The sequence below is a fragment of the Pongo abelii genome, chromosome 1 (genome assembly GCF_028885655.2).
Source record: "Pongo abelii isolate AG06213 chromosome 1, NHGRI_mPonAbe1-v2.0_pri, whole genome shotgun sequence".
Classification (NCBI taxonomy): Eukaryota; Metazoa; Chordata; class Mammalia; order Primates; family Hominidae; genus Pongo; species Pongo abelii.
In genome coordinates, this window is record NC_071985.2 from 35,433,668 (window position 1) to 35,455,382 (window position 21,715).

General features: G+C 42.9%; 1 protein-coding gene across 3 annotated transcripts in view; it reads right to left on the reverse strand.

Moving 5' to 3' along the window:
- Positions 1-16,501, reverse strand: part of PROX1 (prospero homeobox 1) — a 51,508-nt gene extending 35,007 nt beyond the window's left edge. The window contains exons 1-3 of one of the 3 annotated variants that reach the window (XM_063725230.1): positions 15,958-16,498; positions 15,720-15,825; positions 6,244-8,035 (exon numbers count right to left, since the gene is read on the reverse strand). In XM_063725230.1, coding sequence (XP_063581300.1) covers positions 6,244-7,968 — 1,725 coding nt within the window. In that variant the 5' untranslated portion in view covers positions 7,969-8,035; positions 15,720-15,825; positions 15,958-16,498. Of the gene's footprint in view, positions 1-5,923; positions 8,036-15,119; positions 15,250-15,719; positions 15,826-15,957 lie in introns of those variants that run through there. The other 2 variants (XM_054520506.2, XM_054520518.2) reach the window with 2 other exon arrangements.
- Positions 16,502-21,715: the final 5,214 nt, after the last annotated feature.

Here is a 21,715-nt window from a genome sequence, read left to right on the forward strand (position 1 = left end):
AAAGCAATGGTCCAAAACCAAATACAATTTGCCTGTCTTGGATTTATAGTTAACTCCTTTGAGAGTGACGCAGTAGTTGGGGCTAACAAATCAATACATGTGGGTTAGCAGATCAATAAATGGCCACTTACCCAAAATAAGAAGGCCTATTTATCTGGAAACATCATTACCTTTTAGATCTGTAAACAGCAGCAACTAAAACAGTTCCCAAGAGAATGTGAGGCTAACCATAACAATCCAGGCTTCCTGATTCTCCCCCAGATTCTTGGCACTCCTCAGCAGACTCAGAGCTGGGATGGCTCTGGTCACATCTGTGCCGCAGCCTGGCCCTGCCATTTCCTCAGCAAATTAATGGCTTTATAATTTATCAGAAATGAAGATGCACGTGGAGAAAATCAATGTGGTCCCCCACAAGGTCAATTAAGGGTCCTTCCTAGAAGCTTCTCTAAGGATTTTCTCTTAGAAGAGTGTCTGAGAAAAATAAGAAAAAAAAAGAAAAGAAAGTGTGCATGTGTGTGCAAACACACACACACACAACTACCCAACAAAAATTTCACCCCTTAGGCAAAAATGTCAAATAAACACAGATATTTAGGAAAGGTAAAATTTTCCAAATGACCTTCATCAAGTCTAGCATGACTAATCTTAAGAATGGAGGGAAACCAGAAAGTTACTAGAGAAGCATAATCAAATTAATATGGATAAGCTCTTGACTACTTATAACAGGGTGTTTAACCAAATATTCTGCTGACAATTTGTTCAATTAACATTCCCTTTAATATCCCATGCAATTTTAAAAAGATCACCTTGGTCTGTAAATAGAAAAGTTAAGTAGTGCAGGTTTTTTTTTGTTGTTGTTGTTAAACTGAAAATAAACACTAAAGAAATTTTGATTTTATATCTGTAAGCCAAAGCAGCTTAACTGAACTTGTGTTTTTGTTTGAGATCCTTAATGATTACAAAGACGATAATTTATGACTGACATACTTCTTGTGCCAAGGAGAGGGCTGAAAGGCCCTCCAGTAACCTCCATTAGACTGATACAGAAGACTAAAGGAGCCCAGCACACTTCAGGACCATCTGTCCAAATGGATAAGTGAAATAATAGTTGCAAGCTGTCTGCTACTGCCTTGTGATAAGAGTTTTAGGCAAGTCCAAACTTTGACAGACACTCTCAGATCTGGGTTCTAATCTTTTCTTTCAGATGGCTACATTAAGACAACGTCATGCATTTAATTGGAAGTCGCAAATCTTTTAAAATTTGGTGTCATACAAAATACAAAGTGTTTTTCTGTGTTTCTTAGATGGGCACTGAGCTACCCAAACTTCCTGAAGCTTTTAATACATCTAAATTATGCTAAGATGTTTTCGTTCTTTTTATCTAAAAACAGTAAAATATCCGTTTTATTTTGATCAGTATTTAGAGGCTTTTTATCTAACAAAAAATTATTCTGATTTGGATTTCTCAAGTTCATTTTTGCTTTAAAATGTTTCCTGTTGGTAATACTTGGAACTGATCAGTTGAAATGGAACACAGAATTAATCTTTATCTCTTGCTTATTGAGTAAGATAAAATTCCCATAAAATATATGTTTCTAATAAACTATTAAAAATAACTAATGAAACATTTAAAAGGCAACAGTTAGATAATCCTTTTTTTCTCCTCAAAATAAATCTGAACTGACCAATTGGTTAATTTCCCTTTTAAGTGCTTGTGCTGAAAAGCAACTGTTCTTCCAAGAAAGCACTAGCTGTTTCCAGGATACTTACACACGCACAATGACTCATGATGGAATAGATTCAGTAAACATACAGCTGTACTGAACACGAGCTAAGCTCCATTCAAGGCCAGGAAAGAAAATGAGCACAAATAAATATTAAGGAGGTAAAGGGGAGTGGGGTGAGGGGGGATGGAACGCAAACAAGATCTGTCCCAGCAGCTCATGTGGCTGTGCCTCAATTCTCTTAGCCATAGCTTTGTGAAGACAGATGACATTCAATTCTATGTGTAATGCAAAATAGACAATAACTGCTGAAACTTGAGACAGCTGCCAGGTGTAAAAAAAAAAAAGAAAAAAGAAAAAAAAAAGAAAAGATGATAAATCCATAAATTAATGAAAGACATCTGCTCGGGAATATAAAAGATCAGAGAAGCAGGGTACTGCAGCTGAACGTAAAGCAGTGTTCAAACAACCTGAGAATCTAAGTGTTGTCTGTTTACCAAGTACAATATAACCTTACCTAAACAGCAGCCACGGGAGGAGCAGCGGAGGCAGCAAAAAGGCAAATGGGAGAATAATAGGCTGTGAAAGCGGAGGAAGAAAATTCTTTTTTTCCAGCTAAACTCTGGATTGTAGCTAGAGATTGTACGTGCTGCAGTTCCCAGCAAATGGGTTGAGACTATTTACATTTTCCAAAACATTTGAAACCTAAAGAATTTTAGTTCTGCCTTATTCCCTAATTTGCTAAGTTTCTAAGAGGTTTTCCCACTAGAAACTAAAATGGGGAGAAAAGATCTAAACTCTCTCACATAATGATAGTGATAGAGCAAGTTGTTACTCCCACTAGGAAGTTCACCATAATCGTAGGGCTGTGTAGTGTATGGAAATTTTTTTCTAAATTTACTTACTTTATAATTTTTTTCAGGGGAGGGGGATAGTTTAGGAGCCCAAAGTCTTTTAGTCTTTAATCTACATGTTTCGCTCTAGCTAATATAAGTACTATAGCCTCCACAAGACTTCTAAAAATGTATAAGATCAATTTCTGTGGATTATTTCAAATTTCAGAAATTCATTTCTAATCTATGGTTCCTGGTTGGATTTTAATTTCAAATTACTAAACCATTTTCCTTTCTAAACTTCAAGTCTTTCTAACATTCTCCCTAAAAGTTGAGTAGAAAAAGCCGGCTGTTTCAGAGAACAGGCTCAATTTCTTCACCTGCACATCTTAAGGGCTTGTACTACTCCTCTTGTGCTTTAATTGGGTGCATGCAAATGTTTGGGGCCTAAACAAGGCTATTTTTCTTGAGATGCAAAGAGGATGAATGACAAGGAACATCATGAAGAAAAGCAATTGGCTGACTGTTTCTTTTGGAATTTGAATAAAACTTAATATTTGATTAAACAGATTCATTTGCAAAGATACTGAACATATTTTTAAAATCCAAGACATGAGCCCTTGGAGCAGGTGCACTGAAAATCAGTTTAACTTGCATACACATTCACTGTTTCCCTTCTACTAGACGGGATAATGAGGTAGTGTGTTCTATCCTACAGAACATATATGTTTAATGTAGTGAATGTAGAATGGGTTGATCTGATAAGCTGGTGTTCTTAATAGTTCTTATCTTAGCTACTTTGTTCAAAAAACAGATGGTACCTTTTGGAGTGGGAGAGAATTGTTCCTGAAAAATTAAATTATATATAACAGTTTGGAAAGCCATGAACTAAAAATAAAAACATAATAATAGCAATCACAATGGTATCATTTCATTGCATTTCTGCTCATTTCTATTGATCTTTTCAAAGAATAACTGTAGAACAGGTTCATATATGGCCCCGTATCCCTAAAATTGAAGTAAGACATCACTCACTGTGATTCCCAGAGATTTCTTCAAAGTAAAAGCTTGAGAACTTTGCTTACACACTAACAGTTAAATCAAGGGAAGAACACACTGCCATACAGAGGTAGAGACAGGAGAAAAGTGGGCCCAATCTCTCTACAAACAAACAGATCCTCACTGGTTTCAGAATTGTGGGAACTATAGAAAAGGTTGTTTGCCTATCTTACTCTTCCTGAGAAATAATATACCAATGAGATAAATGGTTAAAAGTGCAACGTATTAACAGTAGAGGGGGGAAAAAGAATAGGAGCATAGAAGGCCAAAAGGTGGAAAATGTAATCACTAATTGACACGAGAGGCCGACATTATTTAGCTATACGAAAGAAAGAATTCTGGGTGTGAGCAACTAACATTTCATATGAACACGGGTGTTTCCCAACAGAATCACCGCTCAACAGAAACTTATGTTGATAGAAGAAAGGAGAAGTCATGCCTCTGAAGAAGAAGCAAGTATATTTTCTTTAAAGCCTTTGATATGTATCAAAATAAAAGGAACTTCTTTCAATTCAAATCCTCAAAATTCCTCCGGGGATTTGGAGAGGTTGAGACAATGAACATAGCCAACACTTAAAGCAATCTAAAAGATATTTTTCCTAGAAGACTAAAAACAAAAAGCACAGCCATAATTATAATGATCTGGTTATAAATGAAAAGTCTAATTTAAAGAAAAACCATAAACTGGCATCTTGAACTAAAGAGCTTAGTGTGGACTTATAGGAGTTCTGAAACCTGGCATTAAATCTTTAAATATTCACCAAAATTGGCATGCATGTCACTTTACTCTGTGTGTGTGTGTCTGTGTGTGTGTGTGTGTGAGAGAGAGAGAGAGAGAGACAGAGAGAACCCACTATCACAACTACCTGGTTCAAAATGAAGTTAAGAGATCTCTGGGGTGCAATGGGGTCTTAGCCCTAGACATTAGCCTTACATGAACCTCTGAAGATGCTCTTTTTGCAAAGGGCACAAAAACCATTCAAGCCATTGTGTCTTCTTACTTTGCTTTTCTCATCACCAACGGCGATATTCCAATCATTTTGATCAATATTTACTGCCTGCTTATAATATGTAAGTCATGGTGCTTGGTGCAGCTTTGATTCATGGCTGGGGGATTGAATTTTAGATCTTCAAAAGGTCAAAGTGAAATCAACAACCAAACTAAAACTCCATTTCTACATATATGTAGAAATCTCCCACATCTTTCTCTTCCCTTTCTGTTACAATGTTCTTCTCCTCTTGCTCAGTATAAGAGAGACTCCGTGTTTTAACTGCCCAAGCAGGTCTCATGATTAGGGACCTAGTAGTTCACCCTATCAGAAATCTACACTGTTATCCTGAGAGTTGGCTTGAAGTACGATCTCCACTAACCAGGAAAACATATTTCCACTCATAGCTGGGACTTTGCACTTACGTGGCACCCTCTGGAGTGGGCTTAGATACGAAAATGTCAATCTCTAGTCATCAAGACAATTGCTCAAAATCCTAAATTTAGTCACAGCCAACTTAATTGCTAAATTTTATATCCATCTGGTTATTTATTATATAAGAAACATGCCTCCACCTGCCCCCAAATGCTACTATTCTACTACTCCCAAAAGACCAACGACCACAAGATTTTTAAAAATTTACAGAAAGAACCGATATACAGAGAGAAAAAAAATCTTCAGTTAAAAATAGCTGGAGTTTGGGATAGGCCTAATGAAAAAAATATAACTGTTATCTCTACATAAAAGTCAGTTTCAGAATTTAAAAGAATCATAAAAAGAGCCATTTTTAAGTCGAATACAGCTGAGTTTTATATTTAATTGTGCTCTCTCGCTTTCCAAAATAATTTGCTTTGTGTATGTTGGGACAAAAGATTTCTGTGTATGGCTGAACAGAGGTTAATCATGCATAGAGGCAGCTGCACCAGACCCAAAGAACAGACCTTGGGTGAACGAGAGAGAGAGACCGATGCTGTCTGAATAAATCAGTACCTGTATATTTCCTTAAAAAAAAAAAAAAGTCTCACTTAAAGATGAAAGAGACACTCTAACTCCCCACCCACATCCATTTTTCTTCCTCCTCAACCTCCCACTTATAAAGTGCTCTTCCTAAGATTTCATCGGGACGTCTTCAAACGGACCAGAAGCCTTGCAGATGGTTTACACTGAGAATTCTTCTTATGGGATCTTAGGGATCTGAAAACTGACTTTTCTCCTTATTCTGTTATAAAACTTATCATCTTTAAAAAATATCTGAAAGAATTCAATCAGTATTTACAATGAGACTGTTTTCTCATCTCTGAATCTACTTTTTTTTTTTTTTTTAAGAGATAGGGATAAGAAGATAATGCAGGAAGAACAGCAGAAAAAAACATTGCTGAGAAAGCACATATTAAATAGGAGCTCCTCGAGGCAGTGAACAACTTGTGGAAGCTGCAAAGATGTTGGTTTAGTTTTAAGGTTTTCTGCAATCAGGAATGGCACACGCATGCTGATAAAAGCCTATTCCTTTGAATAATGGGAAAGGTTGCCTTCTTAAGAAGATACTAATCTACATTACTCTAGATATTGTGTAAACCCAACCTTTTGGGAAACCTTTTTTGGTTTGTTTTTTTCCTCGAGGGGAAAATAAAAGGATATTGCACTTCCCGAATAAGGTGATATTTCAGACATATCTTGAAGATCGCCGCACTCGGACTTTATGAGCGACAACGAGAGCCCTTCGGCGGTGCTGGGCGGGTGTGCTGGTGAACAAGGGTGGTGGCTCAGGTGGTGAGATGACATCTTGGTCCTCAGACTCGTGGTATCCCTAGTTAAGTCTAAGGATTCAGGAGAGGCTCTGTCTTTTCCAGAGAAGGAGCCGGAGGGAGCACCTAATGGGCTCTGAAATGGATAGGCCATCAAGGGAAGGGGGAAGGGGTGGCGGAAGGTGGACGTGGTGAAGCCTGTGGTGGCAGAGAGAGGCGACTGGTGCAGGGGCTGGTGGTGGCCGCCAGCGGCAGGGCCGGAGGCAGACTGGTCAGAGGAGTTTTTGCGGACAACCAGGGGCAGTGCTTCTGTCTGGTCAGTGGAACTGGCCATCTGCACATTGCCAAAGGTGTCCAGGGGGTTCGGAATGATGACGTCGCCAAAGCACTGCAGGCGCTGGTTGGCGGTGTGGAAATTGTGGTTTTCCCCATTGACTGCAAATCTGGCCTGGGGGATCTGGAGAGGTGGGAAGACCTGAGGAACCTGGCGGGAGGGCTTGGCCGAAAAGACTTTGACCACAGTGTCCACAACTTGCGACATGGCAGTGTTCAGTTCCTGTTTCAAGGTCTCAGCCAAATGTTTGCCTTCCGGTTGTAAGGAGTTTGGCCCATGGTCTCTTTCTTTGTTGTTGCCTTCTCGCTTCGGCTTGTTTTCAGCCATTTCCTGCTCTCTGATCAGGGCTCGAGCTCGGTCAATAAACTGTCCTGGGTCTAGCTCGCACATCTCATTATCTGACCTTCCGACAGAGTCCTGGGCCCTGGCATCCAGGATCTCCGAGCGCATGCTGTCTTCAGACAGGTTACCATCTTCATCATTTTCCGAATCAGTGCTGTCATAGATTTGGTAGAACTTTTCCTGCAGCTGGCGCAGCTGTTTCTGCATGTCCTCCAGCTGCTGTTTCAGCTGTCGGCGCTCCTCTCGCTTCTGTTCCTTTCGGGCTGAAACCAGCTGCTGGAAACTCTGTTGCTGCTGCTGGGGAAGCTTTTGCTTGCGTTTGTTTTCTCTGTAACTTTCTCGGGGACTCACAGACTGCGGGGCCATCTCTCTTTCATTTTCATTGCCCCTTAATGCCACACTGGGGGAATGGCTCATACCCCGAATTATATTCTCAACCCGGGCGCGCTTTGCTCTCAGGTGCTCATCACATAAGCGATCCATATCAAACTGGCTCATAGTAGGCCTGCCAAAAGGGGAAAGACACTCTGGGGGGCTGTCTCTTGAAGAGTTGCTGCATATATCCTCCTGATGTACTTCGGAGCCTGTACTAGAGAGACCGCTGGCTTGGAAACTGGGCTCCGTGCCACCATTTTTGTTCATGTTATTTTTCAACAGCTGGGAAATTATGGTTGCTCCTGGAAAAGGCATCATGGCATCTTCATACGAGTTCGCCCTCTTCAGCAGCTTGCGGAGTACATTTGACTTTTCCCCATCTGCATGCTGCACCACTGAATACTCAACATCCTGCTCAGAACCTTGGGGATTCATGGCACTAAAAAACGTTGCTCTTGCCTTAGCAAAAAATGCAGATGCTGTCCCTACCGTCCTTTTCACTCCAATGTCAACTCTTCTCCTCTTGGTTTGCCGGCTTAAGAGGGCTGTGCTGTCATGGTCAGGCATCACTGGACGGTTATTGTGCCATCTTCAAAAGCTCGTCAGCTGGGCACAGCTCAAGAATCCCGGGACCCTGGCCAACAGAACAAAAGGACTGATGAATCATTTTCTTTAAATTTCTCCAAATTTCCTGACCTCAATCCTGAATCAAATGCAAAATGCATAGGCTCTGGGATTTATGGCACATTACAATTATTGCAATTTATTATGCACTCTGCTTGAAATGAAACATTTTTAAATATTTCTGCTCCACTGGTTTAAGATGGATTAAGATTAAAAAAAAAAATAAAGCAAAAACTGCTTAAGCACCAGTAATATGATTCTCTTTCACAAATGCCTAAAATGATACTGTTTATCTTCAGAAGAAACAGTAGATTATAAGAACACAGCCTCTGACAACCAACTGATTAAATTTTGGGCATTGAGATTCATATAATAAGGAAGATGAAAGTGCACTATACTTAAGAAATAAGGTTAAATTTTGAGGCTGTGAGAAATTCACATGAAAAATTGCATTTCTGCATTACAATTATTGTGGTTTTAATGCTATTAAAGGAAAAGAACTCTAAAATAAATACAAATATATAATAGAGAGCTTTTATTCTTGAATTTTAAAATATTTTTGTCATATGTAAAATGGTAAGGAGAACACCCTTAGCAGCAGCATCTTTCAAACATAAATGGTCAGTTTAGCATTGAAATAAATGCACAATAGTCATTTTACAAGTCTGCTTATTTAGCTTAGCTATGCATTTTTTACTTGTAAAATCATACGTGAAGATGATATCTGTTGATATATCTTAATGTAACTATAAGAATATTTATACATTTTCATAATGTCCTTTTAATGACAAATTATTACAAAGTTGGATTCACTGCAAAACAAGGATGTTACCACATTTTAGAAATCAATATGAGGAATAATAAATTATTGACCTAGATAAAGAGAAATATATCTTCAGGACTAGTTTCCTTCTGTTTAAATCTGCCAAAATAATATGTCAAATGCCCAAAGAAACTCTTTAAAATACATAATTTGTGAAGCTTATTTCCTGTGCCAAATTAAAGGGGAAAAAAACAGAAAAAACTGAAAGAAGATTTATAAAGAAGAAAGAAAATAATGTCCATCAAATGTGTGAGAAAGGGAAATATTTCTTTGTATATGAACTTCCATTGTTTCTTGGAAACAAAATATAAAAAGAGAACATCCTTATTTGCATTTCATAAAAGGCACTTGACATATTGTGTAACTTATTAACTAGTGATGCTAATCTCAAATTTTGTAGACATATAAGATGTCACATCTTTTTGTTTATAATTAACATTTTATGAAGAGAATGAAAATTTTTTTTCACGTTGGGTTTATCTAATATTAAACTTCATGTTTGCTTAACAGAGCACATCTTCACAATAACAGGGTCCATTGCCAAAGGCAGCGTGCAGAGTGTCTGGAACGGCTCCCATCTCTTTCGGTTCACCTGTAAAAACATCTACGTGCTCCCTAGGACTGCATCTGTGGCTAGCTTTAAAGAATGACTATCCATGCAAATAGGCATAATTTCAGCATGAAATAACCTGTAAAAATCAAGAAAATGCTCAATGCTTAGATGGCAACAATATGTATATTTTTTTAAGTGACAGTGATTTCCTCATGCAATCTTTGCTCCTGGTTTCTATAGAAAGATAAAACATTTTAAAAGAGCCTGCTTTAGGGTATCATGAAAGCAAAATGATACCTCTTTATATATATATATTTTGCATGCTTGAGAATGAAATACTTTTTGCATGCTTCAGGATAAAATTTCCTGAACTTAGAATGGAGATGGAGTTCTCAATAACTACAACATTGGGTTCAAAATTGAATTCAGAATGATTGAGATCCTTTCAAACACTAATAATAAAATTGGTTTCAGGAATACAAAAATGCAGTGACAAATACTACACAAACACATTAGATCTGATAAATCAGGTTAGCTGTCAGATGACAGAAAGAACAAGAAGAGGTTGAGACAAGAAAGAGGATGAATCATTTCAAAGCTCTGTTAATCACAGAAACACTTGCATGGGGGGTGGTTACAAGGAAGACTTTTTTCTGTGTGTATATCACCTTCCCCAGAATAGAGCTTATTGCCCTTATTTTTAAATTTTATATGTTTTCTATTTGTATGCAAATCATTTTCTCTTGACTATCACCTGCAAAGCACATGGATCTCCAATCAAAACATCAAACAAACTTTTTGCAGTATTTTTTTCTCTCCTTGTTCACCTTAACACCCAAACTGGACTTTCCTCCTGCCATCCTTGCTATGGGAAGAGCACCTCTGCCACAGAGGCTTGGAAAGGACAGACTGGTGTTGCTGATGAGCACAAGGTCATCCCCAGGCATCCTTCCTTTTCCAACTGCCATTTACCTCTGCGTCAACTGCACTTCCTCTCATCTAGCCTAGGTATCAACAGCTGCATCCCTGCCCCATGCTGGAGCCAAGAGGAGGGCTGTGCTCTTCCTAAGGTGGAAAGAAATGCTTGTGGAGTCTGTTAAGAACAAGATATAACTCCCTTGATATTCACCAAACTAAACTCATTTTGTAATTCTATTTCAGTCAACATTTTTATATTAAATAACGATTTGTATCTGTCTTGGGCTAAAAGAATTTAAATACTTTTAGGTCTTGTTGTAAAATGTCCAGCTGGAACATAACAAATAAGACAAAACAAATGGGAAAAATAAGATAAATTATATAATCCAGGACAAGGCATTATATTAATAGGCACAAATAAATATATCTCTCCATATAGCTTAGATCTAAATTTAGAAATAAAAGTATAGTGGTAGCATACACTGGAACCATAACCCATGGAAGCTATAGACATGATTAAATAATAATAACTGGTTGACACAGCACTTTATTAGCATCACATTTCATAAACAAGATATCTATATGAATATATTTACCACATAAGAAAATGTACTGTTACATTACCATAATATAAATTAAATCTCTTAAAAACATTTTCCAAGTGCTTCCATGATATTCCAGTTCAGAATTTAAAGGAAGCCATGGAATGACTTTATCACTGATATTTTTTAAACTCCTTTATTTCTCAAGATATGTATTAAGCCATCATGTTTCAACTGCAATTATTATTGATGCGTATCATATTTGCATTTTAACATTAATTTTCAGTTTCACTAGGCAATATGAAGCTTTTGATCAACACTGGTGGATGTCCAAATCAGCAAGGATGCAGAAAAATACTGATGAGAATTTGAACCCAAATGTATTATTGATCGGATACAATTACTCTATTCCTGTAAACCCCTCTTTAATTAATGTGAAAGTCTATATAGAATTTTTCATCATTAAATATTTTGTTGCATCACTTGGCATATAACCTACACAAATGCTTTAGTATTCTTATACAATGCATATCTTAACATAGCAGATTCCTCCCAGAAAAAGATATTATAAGAATAAACATCGAGGTATAATCAAAACAGGTTTTAACTACTCCAAAAGAGTCTTCTTTAAATACCTGAATTATCTGACATTCTCTTTAACATGGAAAATTCTAAGGAAACTGACGACTTAAGGTTAGGAGGAAAGAATTTTCAGTAAAGAATTTCAAAGGAACACTGCAATGTGAAGTATAAAGTGGTTAAGTGCTCTACTTTAATAAAGAAGTTATTTCAGGGAGGAGGATTCAACTTTTACTGCATCTATCTGGAGTCCAGATTCTGGACAAAGAAGTGTTTCATTATGGTAATTATCCAGATAGTTCAGACAAATCTTTTATGAGGCAGGGAGAGTGTAAGGTTGGCATGGTTTCCTGCTTGGATTATTTAGATGATCTGTCTTTGTTGATAAAATTATTTGAAGAAATTGTGCAAGCCTACACTTGACTTCTTTTAGAAAATCATCTTTGGATGGGCCTCTAATCTACTTGGGTCAACCTGCTTATGAAATTTCAAATAGAATATCATTAACAAAGAATATTTCAAATCATTCTGGAAATTAGTGATTCAAAGGGGAAAAATCAGATGATCTGATTTAAGTAGCCCCTGAATCATTAAATTGTCCCCTTCACTACATTCAAGAATTTGTTTCTGCTAATTAGCAACTTTTTCTTCAGAGATATTGGAGATATTTCTGCTCCCTATCAGGTTAAGAAAACCTTTGAAATTTATTTTGAAGAACTCACTTGACATAAGTTAATACCTAAATTAACTAAGATTGCATTATCATGTTTTTAAATTTCCTGTCATAATATACTTCTCAAATAATTTAAGATTTCATTTAAGATTCTCCCATCCTATCAAAAATTCCACACATTTTTCACCTGCAAAATGAACACAGAACATTTTCTGAGACATGCCTAAAATATTAATTTCTACTTGCTTAAAAACTAACAACTTATCAGATAGGTAAATAAGAGAGAGTGCTAAATAATCTTAAGAAAATACACTTTTTTCTTTTTGCAGAAAATTGAACTCTCTAAATGTCCTTTGAGAATGCACAGGCAATAAGTCTGAGAAATTCCTTATGTATATGTCCTTTCCAAGTTACACAGGTACTTAATTAAAATCCTATAATGATACATCATGCACAATCCATTTTCATATTATAACATCAGTCACATTTTATAATTTCTTTTGTTAATCTGAAACCTAAACTTCTTATATTAACATTGCAAATTCAAGACAATCCCTAAAATGATATAAGACATTCATGAAAAGAAGGCTGTTTGAGTTTTAAACAAATAAAGAGGAAGTCTGGCAACTTATAGAATAAGCCAGCTTAGGTTTTAAGATAGCATGTGCTGCTTATAGAGGAATGATGCTAGGAAATGAATAAAGTGAGAACAAAGATGCATGTTATGTATGCATGACTTTTTTTTCCCACAAGGTGGTGATTAAACTAAATAGAATTCTGCATAATGGACACATAAAATATCAATAAGTGCCAAGCACAGATAACCCCTACTAAAAATAAAGCAAATGAACATAGGCATAGATGACATTTTAATTACCAAAGAACTTCAAAAGTATCCAAGGAAAGTATTGGGTGTGTGTGTGGGGGGAGGAGGATGTTAATGTTGAAGTCTACAGAATAAATGACACATACGATCTCATTTTCATGGAAACAATAACCACCCAAACACAAAACCAATGACCAAAAACCATTTGCCATCTAACCTATTCCTATGCAACTCAGTCTACAGAAGTAGCCTGTTAAAAGATAATTTTAAAAGGTCAAGTTTTAAGAAGCCAGATATAGTGCTTACATTGAATTCCCAACAACTTTCCTCACACATCAAGCCACAGTCCTTAGCTTCACCTATTTTACTATTATATATACATGTTCATGTTTTAACCCATGGATAAGTTAATATGAATACTCTCGTTTTCCTCCCTCAACACAAAAAACCCATTTCATTTTGGAAATACTCAGAAGTTCTTGCAAGAAACTCCCTACAGAACTGACTTCTCACATCTTGCATTAGAATAGAAAAGCACAGTTACCTTCTCATGTACTTGAGATTTTCTTTCTCCATCAAATTCATATCTAGGACATTTGGCACATGTCTGGGACAATGACAGGCTCAGTCTACTTTATGAGATTATTTAACATATGACTTGAAAGAGTTTATGTACATACCTATTCTTTCTGGGCAAGGAGAAAGCATGCTTAAAAAGATAAGCTTTAACAACAGTAACACTTTCAAACTGACTTTGGAATTCTTGGCAGTTACACACCACTCATTGCTATCCAAAGCATACACCACACACACACACACACACACACACACACACACACACAGAGGGCAGTTCTCTCTCTCTCTCTCTCTCTCTCTGCCAAGCACAGACCTGGGAGATAGGCATAAACTGGTAGGAAGCAAAGGAAAAGTCAGTCTCCCTCCACCTGCTGCCTAAAGTGGGGGTGCTTTGGGCTGACTGGCAGACAGAAGCCTGGGACACAGCCTCAGCAGTAGTCTGCCAATATCCTTAAGAAAAATAAACAAACACATACCAAGTTGCCCCCAGCCCCCACCCCAAGAACTCACATGGCAGGGCTCAAAAGAACAACAGCCCAATTCCCATTAGCCCAGACAATCCTATTAACCAGGACAACCATAAATTCATAAACCTCTCCAACCCTCGAGCAAGCATTGTGGTCTAGAGCTGTACAGGCACACACAGACACAGAGGAAATTTGCACCTGTCTTTCTTGACACAACACACCTGTCAGGCCCTGCCCATGCGCACTCTGCTAATAGATTTCTGCCTACCTAGTTTAGGAAAGGAAATGAGTTCTTTTTTTTTTTTTTTTTTTTTAATAAGGGAGGGCATGAGTGGAAAAGAGAACAGAAGAAGGGAGTCTTCTAGCCTTGACTTTGCGAGGAGGCCACCCTGTGCTTCCTCTGTTTTTATAAGCTCAAGGAGAAAGCACAGACCTTCTCGGAAAAATAAAAACAAGCAGGTGAGTTTCCGGCCTTCCCCCAGGCAGAGTAGCCTTCTGGGTTGCCAAGAACAGCAGTTTCACACTCCAACCTGCCTCCTTGAGCTATTTAAGACTAAGCACCACCCCTCCTTCTAGTTCTGTTCTCTGTCTTCCTGGAGGGCTGTCAATTTCCCAAGAAGCTGGGAAGGGGCCAGAGACTTGGGAGTCTGTGGAAAGCTACTTACTCCTCCTTTACCATCCCCACCCTCCATCACTCCACCAACCTTCAGCTTCAGCAGGAGGTGTAATGGGCTGACACACCAGAAGAACCAACAACTTGCTAAACTGGACTTTGGGTGATGTCTCCCCCCGCCCCCTGCGTCCCCCTCCTGGTCTGCTCAGGCAAGATAGCAGCTCTTCCCTCCCTCTTCCCGCCCTCCTCACTAGTCTTCCCAGTAACAATTACTCTCACCTCTCCTGTCCTCCCTCCCCAGTCCTCCTAACTGGGGCAAAACGGTAGGTACCACCCTGACGAGACCAGACCGAAGCTGCCCAACACCATAGTCTGCCAGCGATGGCTGAGAGATACATCGCCTCCCATTTCTGCTGCCCAAGAACCCCCTACTCTTACCCGGACCGCGATCCTCCGGTCCTCCTCGTGCTGGTGCCCCAATCCCACCGCCACGCGACCCCCCGAGCCTCCCGGTGCCGCCTTACCCTACTCAACTTGACCCAGCCCTGGGTCCAGGAGCTCGGAAGAGGGGCGCCGCGCGAGTTTCCCGGGACCCATCACCGCACCGCTCCAAGCCCGATTTCCACAATTCGGCTTCGACAGCGTTTTGAGACGAAAGTAACAGAGCGCCCCCCCCACCCCCCCCCCCCCCACCTCCCTCTCTCCTCCTCCCAGCTCCCGGTCCTCTGCTGGGGTTAAAAAAGGAGAAGTGAAAGGTATGCAAATGACAAGCAAATTGGAAGAGCCGGGAAGAAAGGCAGCTATAATAAACAAGACAAAGAGAAAGGACGAGGGGACAGGCCCCGGAGTTTTAGCCTGGGGAGATCGGAAGGATGGGGTTTGGCGGAAAGCGGGGATCTCCACGAACAAAAAAGCGACCCGGTCCCCCTCGCGGTCCTCTCTTCTGAGAAGAGAGAGCAGGAGAAAGAAGGAAAGGGAGCAAACGCCTCCTCACACCCCAGAAACAGTACACAAAAGGTGACAAGATCAGCGACAAGTCCAGCAACATCAGCCTCCCCCCCATCGCCACCGCCACCCCCAGCCACCAGCAGGAAAAAGAAATAAAAGCCAAGCGGATCACTTACTCTTAGGAACTGGGAGGAGCGGAGCGCTGAGTTCCACGGAGGCTCCCGCTTGGAAACTGTTTAGAGGCTATTTTATTATGATTCATTTAAATAACACCATTTTCTCCTGGGGGGAAAAATGTTTACACGGGTCTGAATAATGGGAGGCTCTTTTCTTCCCTTCTCATTCAAGAACAAGCCAGTGCAAGTGATTCTGGAAAAGGGGAGGGACTCACGAGGGGAAGAAGAAGATACTTACGCGGTGCAGGGAGCAGTGGGACCGAGCCTCTCTCTCTCTCTCTATCTCTCTCTCTCTCTCTCTCTCTCTTTTTTTCCCCCGGCAGGGAGAGGAAAACACGCGCGCGCACACACGGTGATATCTTGCGGGTGATGAATATGATAATTGGACAAGGGACGGTGAGTCTGTGCGACAGCGAGAGAGCGAGCGGGGCGAGTGGGAGAGGGAGAGGGGAGAGAGAGGCGGGCGGGGAGGGGAGACGAGAGAAGAGGAGCAGGGGAGAGGCGAGGAGAGGGAAGAAGAGGAGAAGAAAAGAAGAGGAGCAAAGGGAAGAGGAGAGAGCAGGAGAGGAGAGAGAAGAGCGGAGGAGAGGAGAGAGCAGCAGAGGAGGAGAGGAGAAGGGTAAAGAAGAGAAGAGGAGCGAAGCGGAGAGGGAGCAGGCGGACCCGGCGAGAGCTCTTTTGCGCCGCTCTGCTTTCCCCGGCTGCAATGGTGTATTATTTCAGAGCGCTCCCTCAGCTGAGGGCTCCGCTCCACAACAAGATTTACTTTAAGACACAGCTGAAGGAAACAGGAAGACTGCACGTCACAGTCTATCTGACGTACCCGGCCCCAGCACCCAATCGCGAGGCGCCTTCGGATTCAAGGGGGGATAGCAAGGCAAGAGAACTTGTGAGGAAAAAAAAATATAAAAGGGGTGGGGGTGAGGGGCTGGGAAGAGAGGAGGGGAGAGGGGCCCTGCGCTCCCCCTCCCCGGCCTCCATTCCCGGCCCCCACCCCCACCCCCACCCTGCCACTGCTTCGGGACGACTGGATCGCCGCGCCTGGGCCGGAGCGAGCCATCTGCGGGCACTATGCAAAGCGGGAGACGGCGCGAGCGGCGCCCGGCTCACACTAGCTCTTCCAGGACGCAGGTCCTTTTTTTTTTTTCTTTTTCTTTTTCTTTTTTCATTTCCCAGATACAGCTGATCGAGTTCGCCAAGTGGCCGAGCGAGTGAGCGCTCCTCCGACTTGGGTGGAGGAAGGCACGGAAAAGTATACGGGAGAAAAAGTGGGGGTTTTAGGGGTGGGGGTGGCATAGGAGGAGGGAGGGGGTGATCTGCAAATCATTCCACTTTTTAAACGATCATAGGTAGTGTCAAGGATACGTGTCACCCTTGGTTCCTTTTAAAGGGGAGGTGGACATAAAATACAGGTAGGTTTGGTATTAAAATAATAGGTGCCAGAGGTTTCACATCGGGTCCGCTGCATCTGTTATTAGACGAAGATCAACATTGGCTGAGTCCCAGTTAATCTCCAGTCCAAATTATTAGGAAGAGGAATATTTACCCTTGGTTACCTCTGACATTATTTGGATTGTAGGTAAAGCAGCCTGTAAAAATATATATGTTGCAAACATCTGGCGATTACCCTTCACTAATTCACTCGCCCCAGAAAGACCAAAGAAAGCTGCCCAATACAGGATTCACACAGTTTTGACGCCTGGGCAACAAACTTTAAAGTTTATTAGGCAAGAAATTTCAAATGCTTAAATATCAGGCTCTAACATAAAGCCCTAGAAAATTTACTTTGGTTTGACATTTCTTGCTTGAAAAATAACCAGCAAAATTTCTTTAGATAATGTGGCTCTTAAAGATCTCCTTGGGATTTGCAAGTTACAAATGCAAGCGAGCCTCAGCCGCAGCTAGAACGTCCCTTTCACCGGCCACAGTAAACGGCTTTTAATAAAGCAGCCGCGTTTATGACCTAAAGATCCTATAAAAGCTGGGACTTGCAAGAGCTGCGAAGCAGAAACATTCACACATAGTCTATTAGACACTCATTTTTGTAAGTAGGAGGAGAAGTAGTTTTCGTGTGTCCCTCAAATTTAATCAGATCAAAGGTTGAATCATGCTGTGTCGTGACAACAGGGTATATATGAGGTGTGTTACAAGTACACTGGCCAAACACTACCAATGTCTTCTGCGACACACATACACGCACACACACACACTCCTTCCTAGGGAATTTACAATTTCAGCCTCAAATTCACCAAACCGTAAAGAGGATATTAAGCTCTCCCTTTGAATAAGAATAGCGATGTTAGTATGTCCGAGTCTATCCCGGCAGGAAACTTTTGGCACGAATTTCAAACAGTGAAAAGGAGAAAAAAAATTAGGTCGGTCAGGTTAGGTGTCGGCGATAAGAAAAGAGGTTGCGGGAGCATCCCCAGCCTTCTTCTTTCCCCTTTTGCCGCCCCCACACACTCCCCCCACGCGTCTGTCACGGAAACAACACAGAGGAGCGCACACGCACCACTCACACCTCCAACTATTGACTGTTGTATCAGGTGTTCTAACCGGGACGTGACAGTTTAGGCTGGGAGCAGAAATAATCAACACGCCCATTAGATACAGGATGGAATAATGCTTCTATTGGTTGGGTCCCTTCGAGGTAAGCGGGTGTATTGAGCGGGGAAACTTGGGATCTGAGAATGGATCAAAGCTACTTCCTTTCTTATTTTTCGTCCTACTAGTTTTCTTTCAGAATCTTGGTTTGTACATATAAGTTAGCGCCAGCCCACAAATAAACTGGTAGGAGTAAGGGCTATATACCTTTCCACACCTTAAAACCATCTGCTCAGTTTGAGATTTAAAAGGGCGGAGAGCAGAGAAGGAGGAGGGGGGCGTAGGGGGAAGAAAGGAGGCAGGGACAGAGAAAAAGATTCAAACGCGAAAAAAATGGCTTGCACTTTAGCCCACAAGTTTGTGTCAATTGCACATAGCGCTTGAATGCACGTTTTGCACACACCACGCCCGGGAACTGGCGGCGGGAAAAGTTCCCTGAGAATCCCAGTAAGTCCTGTGTCACGCCGTGGGGAAAAGCAGGCCTGAGTCGAGGTCGGGGTAACCCGCTTGGCGAACAAGGAAGCTCTCCCACCCCCAGCCTCGGCGGCGGAGGCTCCCGGCTCGCGACGCTCTGCCGCGGCGGTTCGCAGCCCGCATTAGGGCGCAGGAGCGGCGACTTGAAACAGGAGCGCGCGCGACGCTAGGCGAGCGAGATCGGTTCGCAGCCCAGCTCCGTGAGCTGCCTCGGCGCAGCCCTGTCCCGTGTCCTGTTCTCTACTGTCGGGGAGCCGTACAGGCCAGGCTCCTGGCAACCTCTCTTGCTAGAGCTGCGGCATTCTCCTGGGTTTCGGGCGGCCCTGGAGCAAGACTTGAGGTCCAAGCCCCCTATCTCAGGCGACTCCCGCTTTGTTTTCTGATAGGGGAGAAGCCTGGAGACGAGGAGTCGCCTAGATATTGGCTCCATCTCTGAAACCAGCCGCCAAGCCTAGGGTTAAGACAACTCCTCCCTCTGCCCCATTTCCAACACAACCCCAGTAACTTAGAAGTTAACGCAAGTTCTGACCGGTCTTGTAACGAACTCTATCCGTGCAGGTTGCATTTACTTATTTATCTGAAGGGTGATCTGTGTGTTCTTAGACAAACTCGCAGTTATCACTTGTGCATCTGGTTCTGGGTTAAATACACTTCGCCTTGACATTTGCTCGGTGTATGCTCACGCCTCCTGTTCTTAAAGCGGTTAGGTGGGGGCAGGAGGGAAGACAGTGTGTATAAGTAATTTAAAACCTTACAAACAACTGTTATCAGATCCTAAACAAACCAATTCTGAGAATTACAACCAGATTCAGTTGAGAGGCAAAAGTGGACGTGGATTTTGGAGAAGGATGCCTAAGGACTTCCAGGTCAGCCACCCACCATCACCACCACCACCACCACCACCACCACCACCGCCACCACTACCACCATCACTATCAGCACCCTGAAGAAGGGAAGAGAGGAAAACCAACCCCAGGGTGCAGGCCTTCCTGCTGCAAGCTTTCTAGAGGCAAAACTGACTGACGGCCTCTCACTCTCATCTCCTGTGCTCGGTGTGACGCCAAGCCCAACCTGGATTTGTTCTGAATGGGGGAGAAGTGAAATGCCACAAGATCTGTAGCAAGTAGCAGCTGCAGCGTTTTCTCTCCTGGGAACCCCACTGCTTAGAAGCCTCCCGAGTGATGTTTGTTTAACCAACAGCTTTCTAAGTAAACAGAAGCCAATCACTCCAAAGAAGTTGAAATATAACCCTTACAAGAATTTGGATCCAGGGGTGCTGGCAGAAATAAATTTTTAAAATGATAAAGAACCCACTCCCAAATAAGAGTCTGCCACATTGCTTTAAAGAGCGCAGAATTGTCATGAAAATATAAATTCATCGAAAGGGCTCATTATAATAAGTTGACCTCGAAGAAAATCACTCTTCGCCCACAAAGACACACCCGCGGGGATGAGGGGGTTGTCAGTGATTGAAGGGACACACTACTACTTGATTTTATGGAAGTGGGCGAAAACAATCAAAGGGAAGTACATTCCCTGCCCTGGAGTAGAAAAGTGTAGGCTGGGAGCTCTTTGCCGCCAACCCTGGCTTTGCCTCAGGCACCGAACTTTCCAATACCAAGATATTAACAGATGGTGGTGAGCACATGGAGGGCTGCTACTTACATAATCCAGCCACTCCGCCCGGCTGCCCAGAGCCAGGCGAGGAACCCGCCAGGCCGCGCGCGCGCCTTCCGAGGGGTGCTCCCTGACATAACTTGCCTTTCTCCAACCCCACCCAGCGTTTTGAGGGTTAGTATTTGGAGAGGCCGTGATTTAAAAAACCAAACAAAAACAAAAACACCCAAAACATTGATTTGGCTGTGCTTTGTCTTCTTCAGTCCATAGTAGCAAAGAAGCTGGAGACCCAAAGGCAGAGAGAAACGGAGGGGATGCCTTCGGGGAGAAAGGGGTGCTCTCCCTACGTATCTGGGGGTGCCCGCGAATGGAATTTACACAATTTACAACACTCTTGCCCACCATCTTTGGTTCAAATCCACATATCTTTTGCTGTCGCTTAAGTACAAAGGCAGTCTTGGGCCGCAACTCAAGGGGAGTGGGGTGGGGTGAGGCTTAGTGTGAAGGGGACGCCTTTGCACGCGGGGGCGCAGTGGGCAAAGTTACGCAAAGTCTCTGGGCACCGCTACACTTCCGAGCTGTGGCAGGGTTTTAAGCGCTGGATCCCGCTCGCAGGGAGTCCCTTTCGGATGTGTGGCCGCCTGCTGCCTTCACGCCCTCAGCCGCCTCCCAAGAGGCCCTGTCCCTCCTGGTGTGCCTGTGTACCTCCTCCAGTGTGCCAGGGCACGTGTGCTTCCCGAGCCTCCTCCCTGACTGCGACTCGGGGCCGCCGAATCCTGCGAGGAATACGCCTGCGTGTGTTGGAAAAGTTTCGGGTTGGGCAGGAAGGCTGGGAATCTCCTCTCCAGGCACTCGGCGGGAGCGGGGCTTCCTCGCCCGCGGCTTCCTCCCAGTGCCCTCCTCCCTCCCCGGCCCGCCCTTCCTAGCCTCGGCCCCGCGCTAGGTGTCGCGGCCTCTCCGGCCAGAGAGAGCGAGCGCCAGATGCTGCGGCTGCCGTGGCGCGGCGCTCCGCAGAGGGCGCGCCCCTTCTGCCTGCGCGGCCAAGTGGGGGTCCAGGCCGCCCTGCTGGTCCCTCCTCGCCCTGGCCCCGTGGCACTTGCCTCTTCCTGGGCCATCGCAGGGGCTGCAGCCTCGCTCAGCTAGCCTGGGCTCAGTGCACGCCCGGGACGCAGAGGGCAACCACCTGCTCCCGGAGCGCCGCAGAGCCGGGGAACGTCGTGGTGGCTGGGGACTTCGGTCGCCGCCAGGCCTGCGCTGCCCCCGCGGCCTCTCCTCCCCCGCCGCCCGCCTGTTGCTGCGGG